The following is a 24940-nucleotide window of genomic DNA, read 5'->3' on the forward strand; positions in this document are numbered from 1 at the left end:
GTGTGTGTGAGTTTTAATGATGCTGCAGTGCTCAATCTTGAAAATACTATTTGCTTTTGTCACAGAAAATCTCACAGCTGAATCACCATAATAACATCACAAACACAGCAGAGAATGCAGCTAAATTACCCGCCCACCTTGACATTACAAAATCCCAACTTGTTTTCTTAAACTGCAAATCTTTACAAATGCATACTGTGTTAACAAGCACTGCTCACGCCCACACCAATGTATTTTAAATTCTAGTTAACAAGCAAAGGTTTCACCGCATATCAACTGTGGCAGGAGTGGTAAATGATGTACAAAATGTCTAACAGATCTTGTAGATTTCAGATTGACACCACCCCTCATTCCTTTATATTTTTCTAGAAAAATGGGTGCATTGATTTACTGAAACATGTTCAAACATACATATCATATAAGAAAAAACAATTAGAGCAAGCTAGAAAGTCAATACCTGGTACGACCACCTTTGTTCGTCAACACAGCCTGAAATCTCTTAGGTAAACTTTCTTATAATTTCTTTAAACAGTCTTCAGGAATAGTTATCCAGGCTTCCTGAAGTGCATTCCAATGCTGAAAAATGAAACTGAATTCATCACTCCATAGGACCTTATGTTACTGATTTCAAATCCAGGTCTTGTGTAATTTGGAATTCCTTATCCTTTGTTCCCCATTTTCCTTCCTTATGAAAGGCTTCTTGACAGCCACCCCTTCTTCTGAGACCATTTCACTGTCACTTGGTGTTGGCTCTATCTGGTAGAGTATCACTTCCTGTTCCCGTTACAACACACAGACCTTCGCACCCTTGGAAAACCCATAGCTAGCCAGGCCCCTGTGGCTAGTGCACTTGAAGGTAGCTTTAGTTCTTCCCCTAGCAGACTGTTCCGAGCACCCGGGAACACAGGATGGCTGGCTTAAATTGCTGTCTGTCTGAATGGTGTCCAAAATGCTTTGCTTTATAGATAATTGGGAGCCTTTTTGGGGAAAACCTGTTCTTGTTAGGAGAGACTGCATCTATCCTAATTTGGATGGAACAGCTCTCACTTCTACAAATCTGGCCAAATTTAATAAACCCCCCCCAAAATCTGACTATCCAGAGTTTGGATCAGGAAGCGGAGTTGCAGACTTACACGCCTCTCTGTAGCTTCTCTCCTCCTGCTATCTCCCAAAACCCCATCCCCTTAGAGACTGTGTCAAAACAAAAAAACAAACCAAAAATCAGGAAAAAATTATTTAAACACAAAAAAATCACACAGAAAGAACAATACTGTATCCACGACTGCACCAAAGATTAAAACAGTGAAATGTGGATTATAAACATTGGGTCTCTCTTTTCTAGTCCCCTGTTAGTACATGAATTAATCTCCCACTACAGCTTGTTAATCAACCAAAGACCAAGACAGAGTTTTAATTCATTTGAAAACATGATGTCTAGCTTTGTCCACCCTAGCTTGAAAAACTCAAGAAAAGTTTCATTTGTTGTTATCTATCGTCCACCTGTCTGTTTTTTGTCTGAATTCTGAGACTTTTTATGCGATTTAGTTCTCAGCTCAGATAAAATAATTATTGTGGGTGATTTTATCCATGTAGATACTAAAAATGACAGCCTCAGCACGACATTCAATCTATAATTGGACTAATTAAAATGACATCACACTAGCTTAGAACATCCTCATTTAGCCTTGAAATCCAGTTTATCGCTCTATAAAAAAGCCCTCCGTAAAGCTAGAAAATCTTACTATTGACCACTCATTGAAGGAAGTAAGAACCCTAAATTTCTCTTCAGCACTAAAGCCAGGCTGACAAAAAGTCAGAGCTCTGTTAAGCCAAGCATTCCTTTAAAGTTAACGAGTAATGACTTCGTGAATTTTGTCACAAATAAAATTGTAACCATTAGAGATCATCATCATCATCATCATCGTAAAAGAGGAATCTGCAGAGGAATGTGATACTTGAAGAGTTTCAGTCAGGTTTCAGAGCTCATCGCAACATAGGAACAGCTTTAGTGAAGGTTACAAATGATCTGGCCTGACAGTGGACTCATCTCTGTGCTTGTCCTGCTAGACCTCAGTGCAGCGTTTGATACTGTTGACCATAATATTCTATTAGAGCGATTAGAACATGCTGTAGGTATTACAGGTACTGCGCTGCAGTGGTTTGAATCATATCTATCTAATATATTTACATTTGTTCATGTAAATGGGGAGTTGTCTTTACACACTAAGGTTAAATATGGACTTCTGTGCTAGGACCAATTCTGTTTACATTATACATGCTTCTCTTAGGCAGTATCATCAGAAGAAATAGCATACATTTTCACTGCTATGCAGATGACTACCAACTTTATCTATCATGATGCCAGATGACACCCACAAATAATTAGTTAAACGTGGATGACCTCAAATTTTCTGCTTCTAAATTCAGATAAAACTTAGGTTCTTGTACTTGGCACTGAAAAACTAGTTCATGTATTTATTACTTCTAGGCTGGACTACTGTAATTCCTTATTATCAGGATGTTCTAAAACTCCCCGAAAATCCTTCAGTTGACCCAAAATGCTGCAGCAAGATTACTGACAGGGACTTGAAAGAGGAAGCACATTTCTCCTATATTGGCTTCTCTTCATTGTTAAATCCAGAATCAAATTTAAAATCCTCCTCACATACAAGGTCTTGAATAATAATCATTGACTACTTTGAGGAAAAGTATAAAGACACGATTGATTGCTCAAAACTTTTGACTGTAATAATTACAGAACAGTGACAGCCAGAGCAATATATGACTTCCAACATTGGCTGCTGTAGCCAAAATGGCACCTATCTTGTAAAGACGGCTAGGCAAAGTTCAAAGCAGTGGTTAACCTTTTGCTGACACCAGAACAGTTACATTTTGAATACGCTCTATGCTCAATCCAGTCCTTTGCTCGCTCATATTTCTCTTCATTTTTTCTGCCTCTGTTTGATTCCGCTTGCTTCTTACTGTCCCCAGTTTGCCTCTTTAAGTGTGACATGAAGTCCTTAAACAGATGCAAGGATTTAGCGTGACAGCTTTAGCTCTGATGCTGTCCACAAATTCTGGGATAGCACCCAAAGATTTATGACATCCAGCTGGCACCTGGCTCTAAAAATGGTTTATGTATGTAATAGAGTAAAAGAAAATGCAACCATGAGATCAAAGTAATGGATGTTGTGTCAAAGAAAGGTGATAATTGGAAACGCCTCACCAAAGTGTTTATTTACTAAGCAGATTGACTGCATTTATTTCTGTTTTTCAGGGTAACAACTTCTAACCTCTTGTCTTCTTTTACTTTTCAACAGAACAAAGTAACACAAACATCAATCACTACTAATTAAATTATCATGCCTATTATCAAAGGACACCCGTCATTATCTCTGCTAATCATATCTCAACACGCATTTGATGGATTACCATGAAAATTTATATGGACATCCATCCTTCCCAGACAGTGTGCCTTCATTTTCTTTGGTGGTCCTTCTTCTATTTGATGCAAATAGCTCTATAATTATTAGATAGACTCACTTCTTTTTAAAAAAAAATTATATCTTTATTTGGATTGGACTAGAAAAAACCATCTGCATAGCAGTATATGAATAACATGGGAACAAAGTCCTTCCAAGTCCAGGAGAGCAAATGATAAACAAAGTGATCAGTGGGTGCATATTAACCTCCACTGGTTATTACTAGGAGAGTTGCTCGCATGCTCTCCCGAAGGAGATATATAGAACACATTACATGGAACTATAAACACAAACTGGGGGGGTGCCCATGCTGCAATCATGGTGAACAAATAAAGTAAATAAACAAGCAATAGTAATAGAAGTAAATGTAAAAAAAAAAAACAACAACAACCAAGTAATAGTGAGATCAAGTGAAGTCAGCCCTCGTGGGGGTAATGAATTGGATCCAATTGTTCCAAATTTGGTAGAATTTGGCTTTTTGATTTCTTAACAGATATGTAAGTTTTTCCATCCTAAATATCTCTAAAATGATCCCAAACCAGTCATCTAGGGTAGGCTGGGCTGGGCTTAACCATCTTCTAGTAATTGTTTTTTTACTTGCCACCAAGAGTAATTGCGCCAACTTAATCTCACTCCTGCTTTCCAGAAAAGGGACCAAAGCCATGTTTAAAACCTTAAAATCTAAAGGTATTTGAACGTTAAAGACTGCACTTAAGGAGACCTGAACGTTTTTTAACTTGGGACAGTCCCAAAAGACATGAAAATGGTTAGCAACAGTCGAGCCGCATTGTCTCCAGCATTGCATATAAGCCCCTTTGTACCTCTCCTGATATGGAGTCTTGAAGTACCTAATAATATTCTTCCAGCCATGTTCCTTCCAGCTCATAGAACTGGACGTGGACCACTGGCAGTACCAAACATTTTCCCACTCCCCTACAGAAATAGCAATCCCTGATTCCCTTTCCCATTTATCCTTAGTGTATAAAGTATTATCCTTGCTGGCACTAGAGAGAGCTTTGTATAGTTTAGAAATAGATTTAGTAGGGGTCATGGTTGTGGCATTTTTCAGGATGAGGAAAAAATGCGACTAAGCATCATTGAAGTCAGACAGTTTGCATTCATGATCAATATATGATCTCTGCTGTAAGTATCTATGAAAGTCGTATTTTGTCAGTTGTGATTGTCCCGTAAGGCCTCACATCTGAGCACAATATTTCTATGAGTAAGAGAGAGGAATGTCGTAAGGCCATAGGATATCCATGCTTTAAAGTTAGAGTTGTGTCTGTTTGGAATAAAATCCGAGTCGAAAGCAACCCACCTGAAAATTTTTAGCATTTTGTGTATCCCACAGATGTTGATTACCTTCTGCCAAACTTGGAGGGTGTGGGTTAACCAGGGGTTCCCCAGCTTTTCCAGCCGGCACATTAGACCCTTATCTGCCATTACAGCTTGTAGGGGGAATCGGTCCAACAGGCTGAGACAGACTCACTTCACAATGAATTTTAATAACTTGCTGATGCCCTGACTTTCAGAAGCATCATGCTAAAAAGAAATCCTCCATAAATGCTGTTTATGAGTGAACACCTAAACGCCAATGAAGGCATGATAAATTATTAAACCAAGAAAACAAGATATTGTACATCCTGAAAAAGTTGCTATAACTTTCACATTTTTGGGTGGGGGATGGTGGTGGTGGTGGTGGTGGGGGGGGTGTCGTTACACACAGTATCACCCACCCAGGATGGATGAATGCTGAATGATATACATCGACTTTGAATGCACAGTATGGGCATCTGTTAAAAGCACAAACATACTGTAGAGCTTGCAATAAAGAAGAAATGTTGTTTATCTATATACCATTAGCGCATTGTATTGATGCTCCCATCCTTAAAAGTGGAACTGCAAACGGCTTTAGAAATATAGCTTTAGAAATGATGCCAGAAGATGGTTCGATCTCTCTGGTGCTATTGTGGAGAGATAAAGAGAGATGAGCCCTAATGCAAAGGATTACGCAGCATTAGAGACATCTCCATACAACTGATTCATATTCTGCACAGAGTGTGATCAGCTTCAGTGTAAACACACCTAGACAGGTCTCAGCTAAGGACTTACTGTTCGCTGTTTAATCAGTAGATATACACGTGTGAACATTTAAACCCACCAGGCTTCTGTCTGATGTGATTCTTTTTTCCATCAGTTCTGATACACACACGAGTTTAACACGATCCTAGCGGTTGGAAACACCAGCTGCTGGTTTTTACTGCTTCCTAGAAACAATGCTTACTCCACATTTAGCTGTGTCTGGGCTTTCTGGCTCTAAAGATTTCCTCGTTATACAGCTGCCAGTGCAAGCACCTTGTAACCACACAGTCTCACGAGGCATAGCTGAACCATGACCTCGACGAGGACAACTACCATATAGAGAGCAAGATAAAGTGGGACAGAATGACAGAAAAGCTGATCAGCTGTCAAGTTACAAGATGAATTAAGAAGAGCTAGATATTAAATGCAAGAACTTCACTACACAGACAAAGTTTCAAGGGCACTTTAAGGAAGTATTGTTAAAGTATGAAAGGGGAGGCTCTTTGGGAATTAAATAGAAATGTGCTGAAAATGAAATGGCAACAAAAGAATAAGAGCATCTCTTGAGATGTGTTTTTGAAGAGGGTAAAAAGCTTTTACTATTACTCTAAAAAAAGAAAAGAAAAGAAGTGAGCTGGCTTAATATTAAACGGCTTATAGCTTAAAACATAGTTCGTGAATGAGAAAAATAACGTGCAGGTAACAGATAGCATATTAGTCTTATTCAAAGCATTAACACAGCTTTCAGTCTGGGTCTGAATTCAGTTACATCTGTCACTGTATCAGCGTCTATTCAACATCAAAGTGGTTTTTAGGGAAATGCTCTTCACCCAAGAGCCTCAATGAGTCCCCCTTACTCTGCTGACTATTAATATCAAAGCATGAGTGAAAATGAGTGATGAGTGTTAACTAAACAAAAATCACTACAAATGCTTAAGAATCAAATCAATGCTTTTAAAAAGCTCCAAACCGAATACCATTAGGCACAAAAATCCCACACCAAGCCTTGTGGTGAGGATACTCAGAAAGAAGCATCCTACACATCATCAAGTCAGTGCATCTAAGACTGAAGAAAAAGATAACTCCCCCGGAGAGAACCCCTGGAGGACAGGGATGTATCGCTGCAGTGTGTGCTGACACACTGGAAGCTGATTCACACTGTGTTTGATCATTTCTTCGGCACCAATACAGTATGATGCAAACAAGGAGGAGAGAAATCCAGGTCATGCTTAAAGCCCTTCAGAGATTTCTTATTTTGTACACACTCCTCTCCCTTCACTAAAACTCTCACTTTTTTATTCCCTTTTTGTGCTGTATTGCATTATTGCTGAGCGTGTTCTTCTACACACTGCCTGCATCTCTTTTTGCAGAATAAAAAAAAGGATCACTGCTAGTCACACTAACGCTTACGTCTTTTTATCCCATTCTCTGTTCCCGTCGCCCTGTTAACCTCTTGCCTTTTCGTTTTCTTTTTCCTGTCCCTCACCTCTACAGCCTCTACTTTTCAGCCTTTCCACCGTTCTCCAGCTTCTTCTCCTCGCTTGCCCTCGCCTCTCTTCCTGGCACTCATAAAACGCCTCTGCACCTTAATGTGTGCTCACCTGAAAACAATCCAGTCTCTCTTCCTTACGCCTCTCATAAATAAACAACTGTAGCCCTTTGACACTGACATCATAAAGCCAGAATAGCTCCAAATGAGTTGAAAACGTATAGTTTATTCCAATAATTTGCTTTGCTTGAGAGTTGGTGAAGCATGTTCTCCCCCATGCAATCTCTCCTCATTACTTTTTGATGAATAACTGATGAGATGTGCTGCTGTCGTGGCGGTGGCTCAACATTGGTATGCAGACAAAGACGAAACAGAGACAGTTTTTTTTTTCTCATGCCATGCACTGTTGACGAACAGTTTGTCTGTACTTAATGAATCACCCAGCAATCATTTATTTTGATTGGATGAGCGGCTGCATGAGTTGCTGTTCATGGACCTCAGAGTGACTCTGAGAAAATGGAGTCATGCCCGGCTGGTAAGAAATGAACTACGCAGAGAGTGATGGCGGCACTAAAATGCATTTGTCCTCTGCAGCCATTAATGTCAAATCTCACAGAAAATGATGGTGTTTATTAAGAGTGAGTGTGCACAGACTGAAAGCATGAACCTGTGTGTATGTGTGCGAATGTGTTAGTAATGCTCAGCTGAGAAAACACTCTGTGGCCAAGCATTAGAACTCTCTGACTGGCTTTGAACAGTACCTCCATTAAATCATAGCAAAGGCCCAAATGGAAGAGGTCAACAGTGACAAGACTGACTCAGGTATAATTTTGTGCACACAGGTTCCGGTTCACACCAGGACACCGGAGCGCAAACACTCTTCGAAGGTTGCCGTTTAATCGTACCGGGGGGAGCTGTGACACATTACCACCTTGTGACAAGTCAGATAAAGCTTCCACTTTGGAGTTATATGCCATTTGACAGATAATCTCATCTGATTTGCTGGCAAGCATAAATTTCTTGTGTGGGTGGTGCCAGTAAGAATTAAACCGTTGAGTAATGCAACAGTAATTCATCCATCCTAAAAATCTAATTCATCGCAGTGAGATTAATTGGAAGCCAAGAGTTCAAGGAAGAACCTAAGCAGTATTGGAAGCCAAAGCTGAGACATTAAAGAGGCACACAATCAGAATTTATGATACAGTTAAAGCTTTACATTAAAGTGGTTGCACCTTTTAGTTTTGGCTTTGCTCAAGTGGTCATCTCAATCAGCGTTTGAAGTTGTGTGAATGACATAACTAACCCTTTTAAAGGTCTGAAAGTGGATGGTTGCTGATAGCTACTCTTTTGTTCTCGAGTGTTCTTCAGTCCCTCTGAAACTGAAACTGGTATCTATTATTTCCATTTTCAAAGTGCTGTGCCTAATCACTTATCATATTGATGGCCAAATGACATAACAAGATCACTGTGACACATTTGTTATTAATTTGCTGCAGTATACTTTCCTCCAACTCTTTAAAAACGATGCAGACCTTTTTATGACAACACTGTAAGAGCCTGGCATTCACTTACAGTGTTGGGATTAATCAATATTTGATCAGTAGCTGGTGAAGGAATTGAAAGAATTGAATTCAAATTTTAATGCTGGCAAAGTCACGGTTATGATCCAGCAGGAGGCAGAAATATAATGAAATAAAAAGAGGCTTAGACTAAAATATAAATAGCTTCAGTGGTGCGCGGTGTGGCGCTGACTTGGAAATGCTTATTTCCACCCAGCAGAACTCCCCTCATTAAGGATCTTTAGCAGCTCCGAGGCTGTTATCTTGTTGCTGACACTAACCTCTGACTGTGCTATGATACCTGGCGACAAACAAAACTACTTTCCATATGGAAGTCATACTTTCCTGAGTTACAATTAAGGGAGACCATTTGAATTTTATTCAAAAATGAAAAGACATAAAGATATGTTACATACCTCAACCTGTTGACAGATTTGAATGAGCTTGGCCATTTGGTTCTCCAGCTCACTGTTCCTCTTCACCAAGTTGGTTAGGTTGTTCTCCAGAGTTTGCTGTTTGGAGGGAGCAGGAGGATTGGCATGATTAGTATTTACAAGTAGAAGTATTACCTTCAATGTGTGCAGTTTTGCTTATAAATAAATAAATACTCTTATTGCAAGGTTATTGTTTAGCTAAACCATTAAGCTTAAGACACTACAGAAGAACAGAGTGATTAGAAAATTTCTTAACATCTGTTTACGAGGGTGGGTAGCTCCTTATGTTCGATTTGGTAGTTTTATGCTGGATACTTCCTGATTTAAAAAAAACAAACAAAAGCCAAACATAAAATAAATTTAAAAAAAAATCAAAAGTTTTGAACTACATGAATCTGCAAGGGGAGTCATATCTGTAGCTAATTATTTTGGTAACATCTCTGGTGAAGTCTGTGACATCAGTGCTGGTTCATGAGTTCATATTTATGTCTTCTGCAGTCCCAATGAAACCCATAAGTCTGCACATACACATACAAAATATACATTCTGTGACATCACAAGAAATTTCTACAACACTATTTGACTCCTTTTTTTTTTTTTTATCTCCACATCCCCCAAGCCTTTCTTTATAACATAAGACATTCATGCAAAAATATTTCTTCAATAAACTGTAAACGACTTTAAAAAATTAATCCAAATATCTGTTAAGGCCAGTGAAGTACAATTAAAAAAAATAGTTGCAGAAGGGAGAGTGTCCATCACAGTAGCCATGCACTGAAGTCTGAACCATGTTGAACAATGTTACATGCGGTGCGAAATAAGAAATAATCAAAAAGGTCATCAGTTTTGAACAGGTTAAAAATAATCCGCAGATTTTACACACGATAATTAAAATGACTTTAATAGCTGAATTGCTGCAAATGTTACAGTAAATATTCGGTTTCTAATTGAATATCGTTGAATAAGAAGCAGCCAAAGTAGGTTCTGTGTTTGTAGGTTAACTCTTTCATACGTCTTCCTGTATTTTTGCTTTTATGCAGCCACAAGTGCTTACAGCAGTTTTATTTACTACAAAACTCTTTGATCTCACGATTTAACTTTATCTCACTTTAAAGCAAGAAAATAACTATGTGATCCCTGAAAAAAATGAAACCAATCAACCTCAAATGGCAACTTTTAATGATCAAACGCTCAGTTACTATCCCTTAACTGTGACTGCTTTTCAGATGTAAAACAAAAGACACGCACGCACAAACATGTTCACTCAAACACATATGCAAGGATAAAAGACCAAAATGGAAACAAGCAAATGGGAAGTCAGGAATAGAACTCCCATTCAAAGGAAACAGATCAGCGATGGTGGTGACGAGCATCAAAACAACATTAGCAGCTGCGATGAGAACAACAGAACAAAGCAGAAGACAAGCGGCGAGTGTTTGAAGTATCTCTACTCATGCAAGTGAAGGGGAGGTGGCCTGTACAAGCACCTAGCCGCGTCTGAATGTCTTACTGTCTGTCTGCTCCTCCGTGCGTCTGTCTTACTGTCAGGCAACTGTGCTCTCCAATATCTCTCCTACCTGTTGTCTGTTTGACTTTGCACCCACTTAATTATTCACCTGCCTGCTTATCTCACTTCTTGCCTCCCTTCCTTATCCATCCAGCTATCTACTTGTGTCCCTTTCTGTCCCTCTGCGTCCCAGCGGTGGGAATAGTCGAGGATGGGAGAGGGAGGGGTGGAAGGGTGGGGGGGTTTGTTAAAAGGCAGCCAGGGAACTCACCGCAGCGCTTGTCTTTGAAGCCTCCATTACTGCATCTGACACTCTGCCCGGGCTCACCTGATAAGCCTATGAACACACACACACACCTACATAAGTCCACACATAGACACACACACAGATAAGCCTGATCACACGTCTGCCAGCTAAACGCACAGCAACCGATGAGGAGGACTCCTTTCTCATGAAGCTGCCATAAACACTTTGGAGGTTTTGTTGAATGCAGATGAGACAGTGCAGCGTACAGTGTGCACAGCAGTGGTGTTGGTGTTGCATCACTGCAACGAGAATTTGGTTGTTGTGCCGCAGCGCCTCTCTGTGTGTGTGTGTTTGTTTATTGGGGAGTTTGAAGTGGAACATCAGTGAGTGGGGACAGATGGGTCATTAATTAGCAAGCTGGAGACAAGATGATTAATACATTAGAATACAGCTGCCCCCCCCCATGCGACAGCAGTCGAAAGAAACTCCTTTGTTCTCTACATACGTACGTGTGTTTTCTGTATTTTACATGTGTTAGGCCTGCATATGGTCAGAGACATATGTATGTCTCCATGTATACAGATGATGTTAGTTTATACTTTGTAGGGTGAATATGAGACACTAAACACTAAGCATTATACTGTGGTCAGTATGGCGATGTGGCTCTGCCTTACTTGTAGCCCACGCCTTATAGGGAGGCAAGTTGACAGAGAGAGAGAGAGAGAGAGAGTGATAGAGGGAGGCAGAGTAACCATCAACAACACACATTTAACAAATTATTAAAACACTCAAGGGACATCAAAGATAACCAAACCCGCTTGAGCTGGAGCAGAGAAAAACGTAACACAAAACATGTAGAAATAGAAGCATAAAAGGGTGGAATGGGTCAGAACATGCATATGTGTTAGAGTTAAACAGCAGCCCAATCAATGATGACATTTTATGTTTATATTGTCTTTATCATTTAAGTTATTTAATATCATGTCAGTTTGCATCTTTCTGTCTGAAATGTACATCATCAGAGTCATGAAATAAACAGGTCTCACTTCCAACTCAGCACATATGACTGCAACATATTTTTTTAAGAAGCAACATTTAAAAAAAAAAAATCTAAACCATATTTTCTTAAAGTTAAGCAGGTACTTCTTTTCAATAAACCTAATCAGTGAGGAAAATGAAAGTAACATGAGAGTGAAAATGAAGAAAATAGCTTGAAAAACCAAAACCTCAATCAGAAGACAAGCTACGGTCTCCTGTCCCCAAATGTGAACAGCTGGGGCCAAAAAAATTACTCTGCCTATTTCTGCTGCACCAGCAATATCTGGACAGATTGCTTCGGTTACTATGGAAAAGCCACACTGATATGCCAGGGACTGGGTGTAAATATTAAATAGCAAGCCATAACTTGCGTTATTACCAGCCTGAGAAAGATCTATAGACAGCAGTAGCCACTTTGATTATTTTGCTATATTGAAATCTATTAAGCATAAAACCTATTGCATATATTTACATATATAAAAAAAAGGGGGCCATTGCAGAGACAGAGAGGTAGAGAAAATAGAGCGGAGGGTTATTAGAGTGGAACAAGAAGAAATCAAAGCCAATGCGAGAGAGATGAGTTACTGCTTTTTAGTTGCTTGAAGCATGTGATGGGCCTGCAGGGTAGATGGTGTTATTTGCATGAGGTAATATCATTCATTCACAGACTCAGCTTTAGACATAGCATGTCATGGCAGTGAATAGAGAGAGTGTAACAGAGATAGGAGGGGCTGACAGGAGGAAAATAGGGACGAGTCTCATGCTGAGAGGGGGAGCTTGGCAGGCTAGCAACCAGGCTTCTAATTCGGTCATCATTCAGTCTGTTCTGTTTTTCTGTTTTCCATTAGTATGACTTTCATTAGTATTCAGTAGCTTTCTTTTCATTTTACATCACAATAAGTATCCTCTCCCGCTAATCTGACTTCCTGTCTCATCCGTTGCTTTGTTTCTTACTTCTTCAGTATTTATTCTGTCCGTCCCGGCCCCGCTGCAACAGCAGCTGCTGACAGCCCATCATCTCAGGTTAGATCAACACCCCCTCATATGACATCACTATGTTGAGGGGCTCCCGGGTCTCATTCCTGTACAGATGATCCATTTCTCTTGGGAGGGCTCTCTATTTGTACTAGAGTAGCTAGACAGCTGCGGGAGAGGGGCCGTGGATATAGAATGATGCCTTTTTCTTACAAGACAGTTGAGTATGATGAAGGGTTTACTGAACTCGCTCACTCAACTTTGACTGCTCTTAAAGCTAAAACTAGTCATCATCATTCATTGTCACATTACCACTAAGCACTGAAGTTGCACAGAAACACAGTCCATGGTACAAGATGACAATCCAAACACTGTGTGTTGTCTGTCAATCACAGCAGAACCACGACACATCTGTAAATAGCAATTTCTGAAATCATAAAACTTAATCTAAAGACAGCGCAAAGCTTTACTATACTAACAGTTACTGTGGTCTTTAAGTTATTACAGCATAATGCAATCATAAGAAGAACCTGAGACAATAAAAGAAGAGACCAAGTGTTATAAAATTGGACATAGCAGGCACATGTTCTAGAGATGCGTTTGCTTTTTTAAGAGACAATTTTATGCTGAACTGCATCTTTTGCCTAATAACATGACACTGACCAGTAGTGGAATCTCTGGGTCGTTACAACGTAACGACAGAACAACAGCGCAACTCCCACCACAACAAAAATGAAACAGAATGCCCCGAGGCCAAGTATCTAACTTCAAAGTCTTTTCTTTTAATTAATTCAAGATCGTCCCACAAGTACAAGAGAAATGGGACACTAAGAGAGAGAAATGAAAGCAACAGAAAGAGGGAGAGATTCAACTTGAAAGAATTGAACAAGCTCACTTTACAGCTGTTGTTAACAAGAGGCTTTTCAGAATCTGGACGTGTCAGTAACACAAGCCTTCTGGGAAACGGGGTTTTTGTCTGAGGATAATATTTTATAGGGCAAAACCCTTGAGACTGATGAATTGTTGCATGGTATGAAAAATAGGGAGTCGCGCTCGTCTCCCTGCAGTCTGGGGTCCAGTTAATGAGACCATCAGGGATGCTTAAAATCAGTTCAAATGTTAACTGTTTTTGTTTGTGTCTAACTTCCAAAAAACAGCATTTTAAAAACTTTTTTTAACCTTTTACATTTAAGAGCTGTGTAATTCTCTGTAAGGCTCTTATTCCACTAGAAAATTTGAAATAAAGAAATAATTATGCAGAAAAAAAAAGAATGTCGAACAGTAAATGCAGTAGCTTTCACAGTGTTGCTCTGTAGTTCTGAATAGGATGCCACAGATTTCTGAACTCCAAATGAACTCATGTGACCTTCAAGCTACAAGAGACTGACTGAACATTTAAGAGATCTCTGAACAGTTGGGGGTACAGCGATAAATGGGAGCAGACAGCTAGGAGATGCTCACTTTCATTTATAAGTCTTGTGGGAGAATTCAAATAAAGTTGCTCAGAAAAAGAAAGGAACCTTGGGAAGTGTTTGGAAGGACGACTCTAATGCCACACTCAACTTGTTATGAATCCCAATTGTTTTCCCCCCTCTCTGAGGTTTATCATAAGAGAAATGGACAAAAATTCTATAGTAATTTAAATTTTAAGCTGCACGCAGGGATTAGGATCAAGAAATTTCTTGTTAGGTTTGAAAATGAATAATGGATTGTTATTGCAACTGAGAAACACTGAGGAGGCTAGACACAAGCTGGCATTTGATCTTGTTTATAAGACTCTTTGATAAGCCATGAGCTTGTCAGTGCTTTTAGCTTTCCAATTATTTGTTTGGGTCAGGACCAAAATGACCCAGGAATACCAAAAACAAGCAGAATGCACATGAAGAAAAGGAATGAAATAGATGTGACGCAAAGTGTGCTATATCCTTGTCCGTTCCCAAATCTCCTGTTCCCTTTGGTAGACAATTTCATATCAGATTACAAGTTGATGACAGTGTGATATTTAAATGCAAAGCGAGAGGAATTTAATGCTGTGGATTAGGGGTGCCTGGATAAAGTGGGGTTAGTACAAATCAGTGATATGGTTGAAAAGGATTAAAGGATCTTTCAGTTTCATTTCAATCAGACTACAATGGATTCTTGGTGAAGCGGTTCTATTCAGTTTCATGGATTAATGCAGATGAAGCAAAATAACACATACGGCTAGAGTGGTCGTTTAATTTTGTTTAATATGATGCATACTTGTTGCATGCACTTCTAAATGTAAATGACATTTTTCACTATGGGTATTTTTAAAGAAGAAGAAGAATGATCACAGTTTGATTCCACCTGTCAGGTGGGGCTCTTCTGTGTGGAGTTTGCATGTATGGTTCTGTCTGGGTACTCCACCCACAGTCCAAATTGATGAATTTAAATTCTAAAAATGTCATAGATGTGAATGATTATCCAACTTTTTTTGATAGACTGGTGACCTGTCCAGGTTGTACCCTGCCTCTTGCCCTGTGACAGGAGCAGGCTTCAATCCCAAAATCGGATAAGTGGTTAAGAAAATTAATGAATGGCAATAAATCCCATATGTTCTGTAAAAACTGAATGTATCATACAGCGTCTTTGCTGTAAATACTACAAGAATATCTGTAACTTTATAAAGTTATACAAGTTGCTATCAAAATATAACACGCCTAAGCCCATAAAAAATGAAATCTTACCTGATTTAAATTTGGATGCCCTTCAAGGTTAATTCCCTGTGAAACGCTGCACAACTTCCTGGAGATCTAAATGTAGATCGCTCCACGGCAAACCCACTCTGACAGTAATGCAAAGCTTCACAAGGAGCTAGTCCTTGAGGAAAATAGCAGCCAGACACCAGGTATGTTATTTTCTATTTCCACGGGAGAGCTCCAACTCGTCAGCAAGACCTACCGCTAAAATGAAATGAACATATTGGACCTATATGTGTTATTGCCAAATATAACACATGTAGGTCTAAAGGATCAACAAAGCTGTTTCAACTCTTATTCGAGCTTCGTTTGTGCCTCATCTGTTCTCTATCCTAATTCATTCTCGAACTACTTCTATTTCACAGACACCGGGGCCGGCAGTGTGCTATAAATCAGCAGGCAGAAGTAGATCTGTAAAATTGTTTCATCAGCCCAGTTGTATACTGTGCTGCTAATAGCAAAGCCTTGTTATCCACAGTAGATGATATCATTAGGTCGGTGATACTGACTGTGGGATAGATAAGAAATATTCCTGTCCTCAAGACAAGCTGTGGCCGACCACTGTGACTCCTGACTAAAGACATTATCGTCACCAGCTTGGCTGCTTTGTGTAGATAGAAGATGTAACAGAGCTATGGTAGAGCAAAAAAATAAAGAAAAAGGACAAAAACATTTATATCTAAGACATTTCATAATTTATGGACGATACAAATAATAAATAAATAAAATGTTCTGAAAACAGAGAAACGGCTCAGAACGAACATTCTAGTTATGACCAGAACAGCAAAGCCAAGGCGGCATGCCTGGTAATCTGTAAGAGACATCTGACGAGCATGTCTGGGTCTGTTTTGTTGCCTTGTACGCTTTACCCACAGATAACTGTCCAAACAATGACATTGTGGAATTAAATCAAGATATTTCCAGTAGAGATACAAAGTGGCTGGTTTGAGCCAAACAGATAATACTCTGTATCCAAATTCAAATGCCACGCCTCGGTACTTCTGATATTTGGACTTGTATAACTGAAGAATACGGAATAATAATAACACAGGATACGCCTGTAGCTGATCTTATTCCATTCACTGTGGTGAGCCAAGCTTAACAAGTCACAGTGCTTTCTCTATTGAACGCAAATATATTAAATTGATATCGATCAAAAAAGGGAACATTTCAAAAATGTTGAAGGATTCTTTTAGAAGCCAAAAGGGTTTACATCAATATGCTTCACATCTTAAACTCTAGGCTTTGACTGACAGCAAAATGAAGTCATCAGCAGGAAAGCTGCCCTATGACCACATAATCCAGGTTCAATATCTCCAACCGATGAATAAGTTCAAAGGAAATGTCCTTCAGCAACGCAGCAAAAAATACCTGCAGCCCCCACAGATAATGTCTTGTAGCTGACGTTTACCTCTGGCCTCTTGATTTAACCATTCTTTCTTTCTTTCTAAAATAAAGTTTACTTGACATGGCATTGTATACATCAGGCTGAAATCTTTTAGGCATATACCAACCAAATTAGCTTTCCAATACACAACAAATCATTGCTCTTTTAAAACAACATGATTCTGATATTTTGTCAGCTTTTCTTATTACATTTTTAAGGTGCATATGAGCTATTGAGTGGCTAGAGACTACTTAAAAACTTTGTACATATACTCTAATCAATAAATACATGAGTCACTCACTGTAACCTTTTAGAAATACAGCTTCGTGGCTGCGTGCCACATGTAAGAAACATACCAGCTTGCTAGGATCTGAATGTTACTTGGCACTTTTCTTCCACCTCACCCCACCTTCCACCACATAAGCCTTACAGTATGATAGACTTCGCTGTCTTCCTTTCTCCCTCAATGATTCCCACTGCAAATGGATTATATATTCACTTATTAATATGGCAGAAATGCCTGGTTAGCTCCCACGTGAAAAAACAGACGAGGAACAGAAAGAGACGTGACTGAGGGGAAAAAAAGAGTGCCTAACAGCAAGAGAGAGTCACACAGACAGACAAGCACCATACAGCCACATTTCATTGGCTGTAATACAATTATGTAGCTGCTGGCTCGTTGGTGTATTCATATGACACGGTTATTCGTTTTGTCTTATTTTCTCAAATGCAATAACAGAAAGAACAGTTTGCTGAGTCTGAGTCACTCTGAGTGATGGCAACCCAGCGGCCGTTGTTTGGCTCTGTGTTTTTAAAACCCTGAGTCATTGCTACAATGAAAAATGCCACCATCTTTTCAGCACAGTGCTGGCATCCACCAAATGTGTCTCCCAAAGACTGCATAAGTGAAAAAGAGAAAAAAAGGGTCTCTTTTATCAGTGCAAGGTTTGTAGATTGCTTCTTTACTCTTGCATGTTGTTGTCTGTGTAGGTTCTCAGTCATCCAGGTCATGACAGTCTAAAGAACTTGGAAAGAAAGCGACTGGACTTCTTTAAGTTTTTTGACGGTGTTTCGCCTCTCATCCGAGGAGCTTCTTCATTTTTGCTCATTTTTGGAGAAACACATCTACTGTTTTTCCCCAATAAACATTTTATGTAAGAGTCAAAGCAAGAGCAGCTGTAATTACTTCAATTTGAAATAATCTATTTTATTAAAGGTGAAAATGGAAAAAAAATTCTAGAATTGTTGGGATTTATTATATAACCATGCATATAAATATGAGTTTACTATATAACCATTACAGCTATTTAACATTCTGTTCTTAATGCTTTTTCATAAACAAACCTTCATAATTACTATGTTTAATTCAACAGTAATTAACAATTGGAACACAAACCATAAAAATAGTTTATTACAGACCAGTCGGAGCATTCAAAGCAGTGATAGGAAACCTTGTGTGTGTGTGTGGGACTTACAAACTTGCTTCCCACACTCACTGAAACAGCAGCCCAGGTGTGTTTCTAATCTTATGACCTCTCAGCTGCTTTTTTAATCTCTGTTTTAATATGAGTTCGTGCTCAGTTTAATCTCAGTAGGCTGCCAATAAATTGATCATAATGTGTTTATTATTAGATTATTTAGGTACACCGCGGCGCTTCAACACGCAGGTGAAAATGCTATTCAAGATTTTGCACCAGTGTATGCCTGCTCTATGTGATTTGTCATCTTATGGGTCACTTGGACTAAAGCAATGAAATTTAGTGTCGTTTTTACTGTTAATATGCGTCAAAATTTGACCCACATTGTATGTAAAGGTTACATACATCAATCATTAATAGAACTTATATCCACATTAGGGCATATAATGATGAAATATTTCTATTACTTTAGATTATTATGTGGTTTGCCAAGAGATTAAAATATTGAAAAAAAAATCTAAGCTGCTAAGTCAGGTACACAGCACCCAGAGGGGTCAGAGAGACGTGTTGTGAACACCATCGCAAATATAACAGCTTAATGAGAAGCACAGCTGACACAGACAACAGTAGCTGTAGCAGAAGATGTTTGCCAAGTAAAATACAGGCAAGCTGATTGGTTTGCTGGGTGAGGCCTGAGTGTTTTGTACATTCTGCATTGTGAATAATGAGGATGCGTGCACAAGCATAAAATGACCCGTTTCTCCTTCATTGGAGTCAGTGAATTCAGAGCCGATTCCTTACCAGATTTAGATTTTTTTCAATGACTAAATCTCGTGCCGACATCTTTTTGCTTTAATAAATATAATCAGAACTCTTCTGATGGTGGTATAATCCTATTTGATCTCAAGCAATGTGCAAAAAGTTACCTCAGCCAGCAGCTACGCCTAGTCAGCTAATCCAAAAGATGTTGTGTGCTAAACCCAAGGTGTTGTTCTCACCAAATCTCCCCGTAAGGATTTGAGCATCAAAGCATCCACACAAAGTGAGGAAGGAAGAGTCGTGAAGATGTCAAAGAAGTCACGTTTACAGTGGAGGTGACAAATGTTGACTGTGGACGTGTCCAAATCATGAAGCTGACAGGATTTTTTTGACAATGAAAAACAAGTGAACCATTATTGTCTTTCCATTGATTATTGGAAGGAAAATCAGAACTAAATGTATATTGAAAATATACAAATACAAGAGCTGTTACAGCATTTTTCACATGCTGTGACTATATTATGTCACCTTTACTTAACAACTAGCTTGGCCCCTTCTGTCTTGTCGCTTCCGCATTATGCTTCCTGTCTCTTATTAGATTTGATCTCTAAGGAAATATTACGTAACTGAAAGCTACTGGGAAAGACTGGCCTACAACAACTATCGCGTCATTCCCTTGAGACCCAGCACTGAGTGCCATGCACAGTCTGCCTGTGAAAGCACACTGAATAGCTGCCATGTCAGTTGTGAAGTTTTCATCACGGCCCCACAGCTTTGAGAGTCCTTGGTGGTGTTTTATCGTATCACTTGTGGCAAAGTGACACAGCAGATAATCTCACTTTCAACACACGGGCCGCAGCATATTTACGCTTGTGGAAAATTCATGTTCACTTTGCAAACACTGGATAAGCAGAGGTTTCTGGCTGAGCTGGTACGTGCAACTCAAACGCATTTCTGAATAAGGCAAGTGACTTTTCAGAAATGATCCTGCTGACATGATCACATGATCTTCTGTTCTTCCACCAGTGCCTTTGTGAACTTTCTTTCAGTACCCATGTGGCCACACATGTAAACATATACATGTTGGTGTTTCCCTCTTCTCCTCAATCATAATACAGTTTAAATTTTTAGAGTCACCTCATTTAGTTGTATCCTACAATCTTCCAAAACATTTGATTCTGATAATAAGTAAATCAGCATGAATAACAAGCCTATCTGAAATCAGATAAAGGAAGATCTCAGATAGGCATAAAGAGTGACAATGGGAAAATAATTAGAAAACAAGTAACAGACATTTTTCTTTCTTGCAAGATGATATAGTATGAATTGTGTTCATACTAAAATAGCTAACATGCTAACTAGTGAGCTTTAGAGTTTTGTAGTACAGAGCCAAGCTGCCAGTTTGTCAGTCTTTCCAGGCTTTATGCTAAACAACAGTAAGCGGCTAAGATCTTGAGCTAAATATTTGCAATGCAGATGGGAGCAGGTCTCATCATTTAGCTTTAAAAAAGAAGGGAAATGAGCACCTTTCACTAAATGTTTTGCAATTTCTTAAAAATCTGAATTGTCTTTAAATTATCACAGTCTTCCTTTTATCAAAGTAAAAGTAATTTTTTATGTCGCCATGTATCATCTTTTTCAAATTTAGGTCACCCGTCGCAGTGAAAAGATCTATTCTTGCAGTGCTTTTATTTCTCACCGTTGATTGCCTCATTGTTTTTCTGCATAGGAGTGTCGAACGCATACTTAAAATCTGAAACATACACCAAATGAAAAACAGATATATCCTGCTCAATGGGCTGTGGTGACAGCTGAAGCCTAACCCGTGGGTTTGCTGGAGGCTTGTTCAGTAGACGCAAAGCCTTGTCATTTGAATGTTGTATGACGATGAGTGAACCATCTGTAATGTTGACACAACAGAGTCCCCATAGCTTATTCTATTCTCTGCTCCTGTTATCTGCTTTTTCTTCTCTCCTACTTCTTATTGCTTAGTCCTGCGCTAATACAGTGTCAGCCGGCGCCTTCGCCTCAGTCGTTCCCCAGCCCTGACCTTCACTTTGCTGTCCTCCACTTCAACATTCTGTTTGTTTTCAGTGCAAAAGCTAAAAAAAGTGACAGCACTGAGTCCCATCTCTAAGACTTGTCCCACTTTCCTAAAGATACAGAGCAGACTTGACAGACTGGTTCAGCTCTGATTGCAAACAGAATCTCAATTTGAAATAAAATCTTTTGTCTGAACTTTAATAATTAAACATCTACAAATTATTCCACTCTGGTTTTTGACTTTCAGAATCTCTAAACCTGATACTGCCATTCACAATGTTGTTGTTTTGGTTTTTTTTCAAATTTCCAATCTTACAGCAGAGAAAATCTGGGATGACTGACGAGTTCCTAGCTAAAAGGTTTACATCTGTCAGCTTGTAGTACCTTCAGGAAATGTTATATGAGCTCCTGGACTATATAAACACTCTGCAGTTTGATTTCTTTTTTTAAGCAAGAGGGCCAAGAGAATCTGTAATATCTACCAGACAAAACCACTGATGCTATCAGAAAAAGGGTAAAGTAGATAGAGTCCAACCAAAACATAGCTGAAATTAGTTATATGCCGATATATTGATATTGGCTGATAAATTATAATTAAAAGTAAGGACGAGAGAAATACCCTTTGGCCATGTTATGAGTGTTATGTGGCTAAGCTTATGCATGAGAGGCAAATGACTATGCATCACATTTGTTTCTGGAGGAGCATAAATGAGTAATTCACAACTTGTTGTAACAGTAAAACAAGTTTATTTTTAAACTAAATTGTCATAATATGTTATTAGGGGACCATAAAAACCTGCACATAACAAATGCTAGGGGAAAGAAAATAAAAAAAATACAGGGTTTGTTTCCTCAAACTTGTTTCTATCGAGTTCATTTAACACAATTAACTCCCAAACTGACAATAACTTGGACTAACTTATGAACAAACAGCTAAATCCCCTTTCAAGGGGATCCCAGACTCTAACTCCTTAAGATGAAACAAAACATATCTTTCAACAGAATATCAGCGCCTGAGTTCGATTTTATTGAAAAAAGAGACACGACAGGCTCAGACTCAAAGCTTTTGTGATTTACTGCAGTCCAAAATTTGGTCTCCAAAACAAACTTCCTCTTTAATAGTCTTCCTTATCTCGACAGATGTCAGAACTCTGATCTATCTATTACAAACATACTTCTTCATTTCCTTGTCTTTCATACTGAAAATGTTACTTTTGCCCTTCCACACTGAAAATGTTGCTCTTGCACAAACTTATCTTTTCCACTAGGTAATAGTGCGATGCAATAGCTACCGCAACTTTAGCGAATACATGTTTGCAATTCACTTGCAGTACATAATGAGCTTGTGTAAAAACAGAGGAGTCGGAGCCATCAAGGGATATGGCAGCTTTATTTTGGCTGCGCTTTCAGTCCTATTGATTGTGATAGCAGATAATGCCATCCAGAGATTCTGAGACAGGCAGTGAGATTTCCACCCTGAGCCTTTTATCTTGGACACCACAGTGTGACCCCTCCCTTCCCCCACAGGACCTTGCAGGCTTTCAGATGCAGAGCCGAAAAAGACCCTGACTCTCATCTGTTCAGACTGCAGTGACCAATACACACATACACACACACACACACACACACACACGGACGCGCGCGCACAAAATCAGACAAATATATACACACTTACACAAAATGTGCAAAAACAAGAAACACACACTTCCCCTTCTGTCCCTCCACAGAGGCAGTGGTCAGTGACAAGACAGAGTGTCTCTATTAGTATCAAAGCTGCTCTGTTCATCCTAACAAATGAGTTCGCTTCTTTCAAGGTAGGAAAAGCTATTTACTCCATCTCCACTATGCTTTACTTCATCTAATTGGTGCGACCATGTCACAGAAGCAGGCCTCTAAATCACGTCAGTATCATATATTTATAGATGAGGTCATGTAACTGTAGTGCTCTGATGGCAGCTACATGACATCTAAATATGACACTTGTTGCCAGGTCGGCTGCTGGCATTCCAAAAAAACTGAGATGGACACCAAGAAGTGAAGGAGGTGTAAAAGAGGAAGCAAGCAAGTAAAACTCCCTGATATCATGAAGAAGAAATGTGATTACTGTTGCACAAAAAGATTCTGACATCCCTAGACCGAGTGCTTTATCTCTGACTGTGACATGCAGACTCACTTGCTGGGAATCCAGGTCCAGCAGGCAAGAATGATAGTCAGAGCACAAAATCACATAACCTTAGCTCAGAGTCGGCCTTACTGCCCTGCATTCATGATTTGGCCAGACACCAGAGTTATAGAGCGGGGAACCACACTGGACAGCGTCTGTGATGGACTCGCCACAAAAAGGAGGAACACATTCCCTACGTTCCTGCAATTCTGCGTGGTTGGCTTTTGGCTGTTGATATCTGGAACAGACATTCCTCTCTGTATGACTCCCTGTGGAGCTGAACTTCCTTCACGTAACCTTAGATAAACAGAAACTTTCAAGGATGGTTTTGTAAAGATCAGTGACTGGATGAAGTTAAGGATATATGTAGATTTGTGTGTATGTGGAGCCACTTTTAACTCATCTCATTCATGTCACGCACAGATCAAAAACTATGTGCTTTTAACAAGAAAAATTGTTGTGGTTTGAGGCTTGTAATCTGTATATCTGGTTTCATGTACAGTCTGTGTGTGCGCACTTCATCCATGCATGTGAAAACCATGATAAGTCCATGGCTGCAGCATATGCTTGACCTCACACATGTAAGCGTTTCCCCGTGGAGCTTTGGTGGACAGGGTGTTCGCTGCTGCTGTCGCCACTATGCTGGCCAGACATGATAGGTGATGTGACCCTTTTTTAGAAGCCATAAAAGAAGCCCTATGTGCTATTAGGCATGCATCAGTGCCTTCTTTTCTCATCGGCTTTAAGAGGTACATCAAACCACAGCCCCGGTAACCTGTTTTCTCAATCTCTCAAGTTTGCAAAGTCAGTTTAGAGTCTTATTGTTTTCTCCTTTCAGTTCTTGTGACAGTGCTGTATCTAAAAAGCCTTGATACTGTAAGCTGTGAATCCTGTGCCGCGCTTTCAAATTTTCCACCAACATGTGACTGTGATTCACTTGTGGTCTAGATTTGATGGTGTGGAGAAATACAAGCACAACCATTCAAACCATTTTAAATATTATACCAATTCGGGGTCACGGTGGTTTCATTTCTGTTTCAGATCTGACATAAATATATTTGGAAAATGTTAATTATGATAAGCACATCATTAAAATGGTTATACACTTAAAAAAAACAACCTCATTTAATTCAATAAAAGCACTCGTGGAAGTGGATGCGAGCACCACATGAAATTCCCAGGGCTGTAAAACAACATTTATTTTCCATCCACTGTAAGTGTCACTACAATTTGTTTTGTAACTCAGCTTCAGTATCAAAACTAAGAAACAAGCATTGGTACACTTGATGTTTTATCTGTTTTCTCATAACTCTACATATAAAGCATGAAAAAAGTGCATTTCGAGAGGTCATAATGGGAAAAGTGGCGAGTCAAAACAAGTTGTAGCATATATGCAAGCTCATTTTTACCAACATTTTGGAATAACCCTGTTGTTAATGTGGTCTATACTTAATCATGCACAATAACATATGTACACACATGACTTCATACATATCCATATCTACATATTGAGGAAGCAAAAACCTGTACCAGTTACCGACAAACACTGCGTGTCTGAGACTTTAGCCCTATCCACATGCACACATAATGTCATTTGTGCATCGTGCATCAAATAGGTAACACTCTTTTACATTTA

At 39.2% G+C, this 24940-nt stretch overlaps 1 protein-coding gene across 5 annotated transcripts in view; it reads right to left on the reverse strand.

The window, feature by feature from the left end:
- The window catches only part of mid2 (midline 2), a 150659-nt gene that overhangs the window by 44859 nt on the left and 80860 nt on the right, over positions 1-24940 (reverse strand). For 4 of the 5 annotated variants that reach the window (XM_005723114.1, XM_005723116.1, XM_013908259.1 and 1 more), the window contains exons 3-4: positions 10825-10890; positions 9029-9124 (exon numbers count right to left, since the gene is read on the reverse strand). In XM_005723114.1, coding sequence (XP_005723171.1) covers positions 9029-9124; positions 10825-10890 — 162 coding nt within the window. The remainder of the gene's footprint in view (positions 1-9028; positions 9125-10824; positions 10891-24940) is intronic. The other variant, XM_013908266.1, reaches the window with a different exon arrangement.

Source organism: Pundamilia nyererei, unplaced genomic scaffold, assembly GCF_000239375.1.
Source record: "Pundamilia nyererei isolate P.nyererei 1_Seehausen unplaced genomic scaffold, PunNye1.0 scaffold00008, whole genome shotgun sequence".
In the NCBI taxonomy this organism is placed as follows: Eukaryota; Metazoa; Chordata; class Actinopteri; order Cichliformes; family Cichlidae; genus Pundamilia; species Pundamilia nyererei.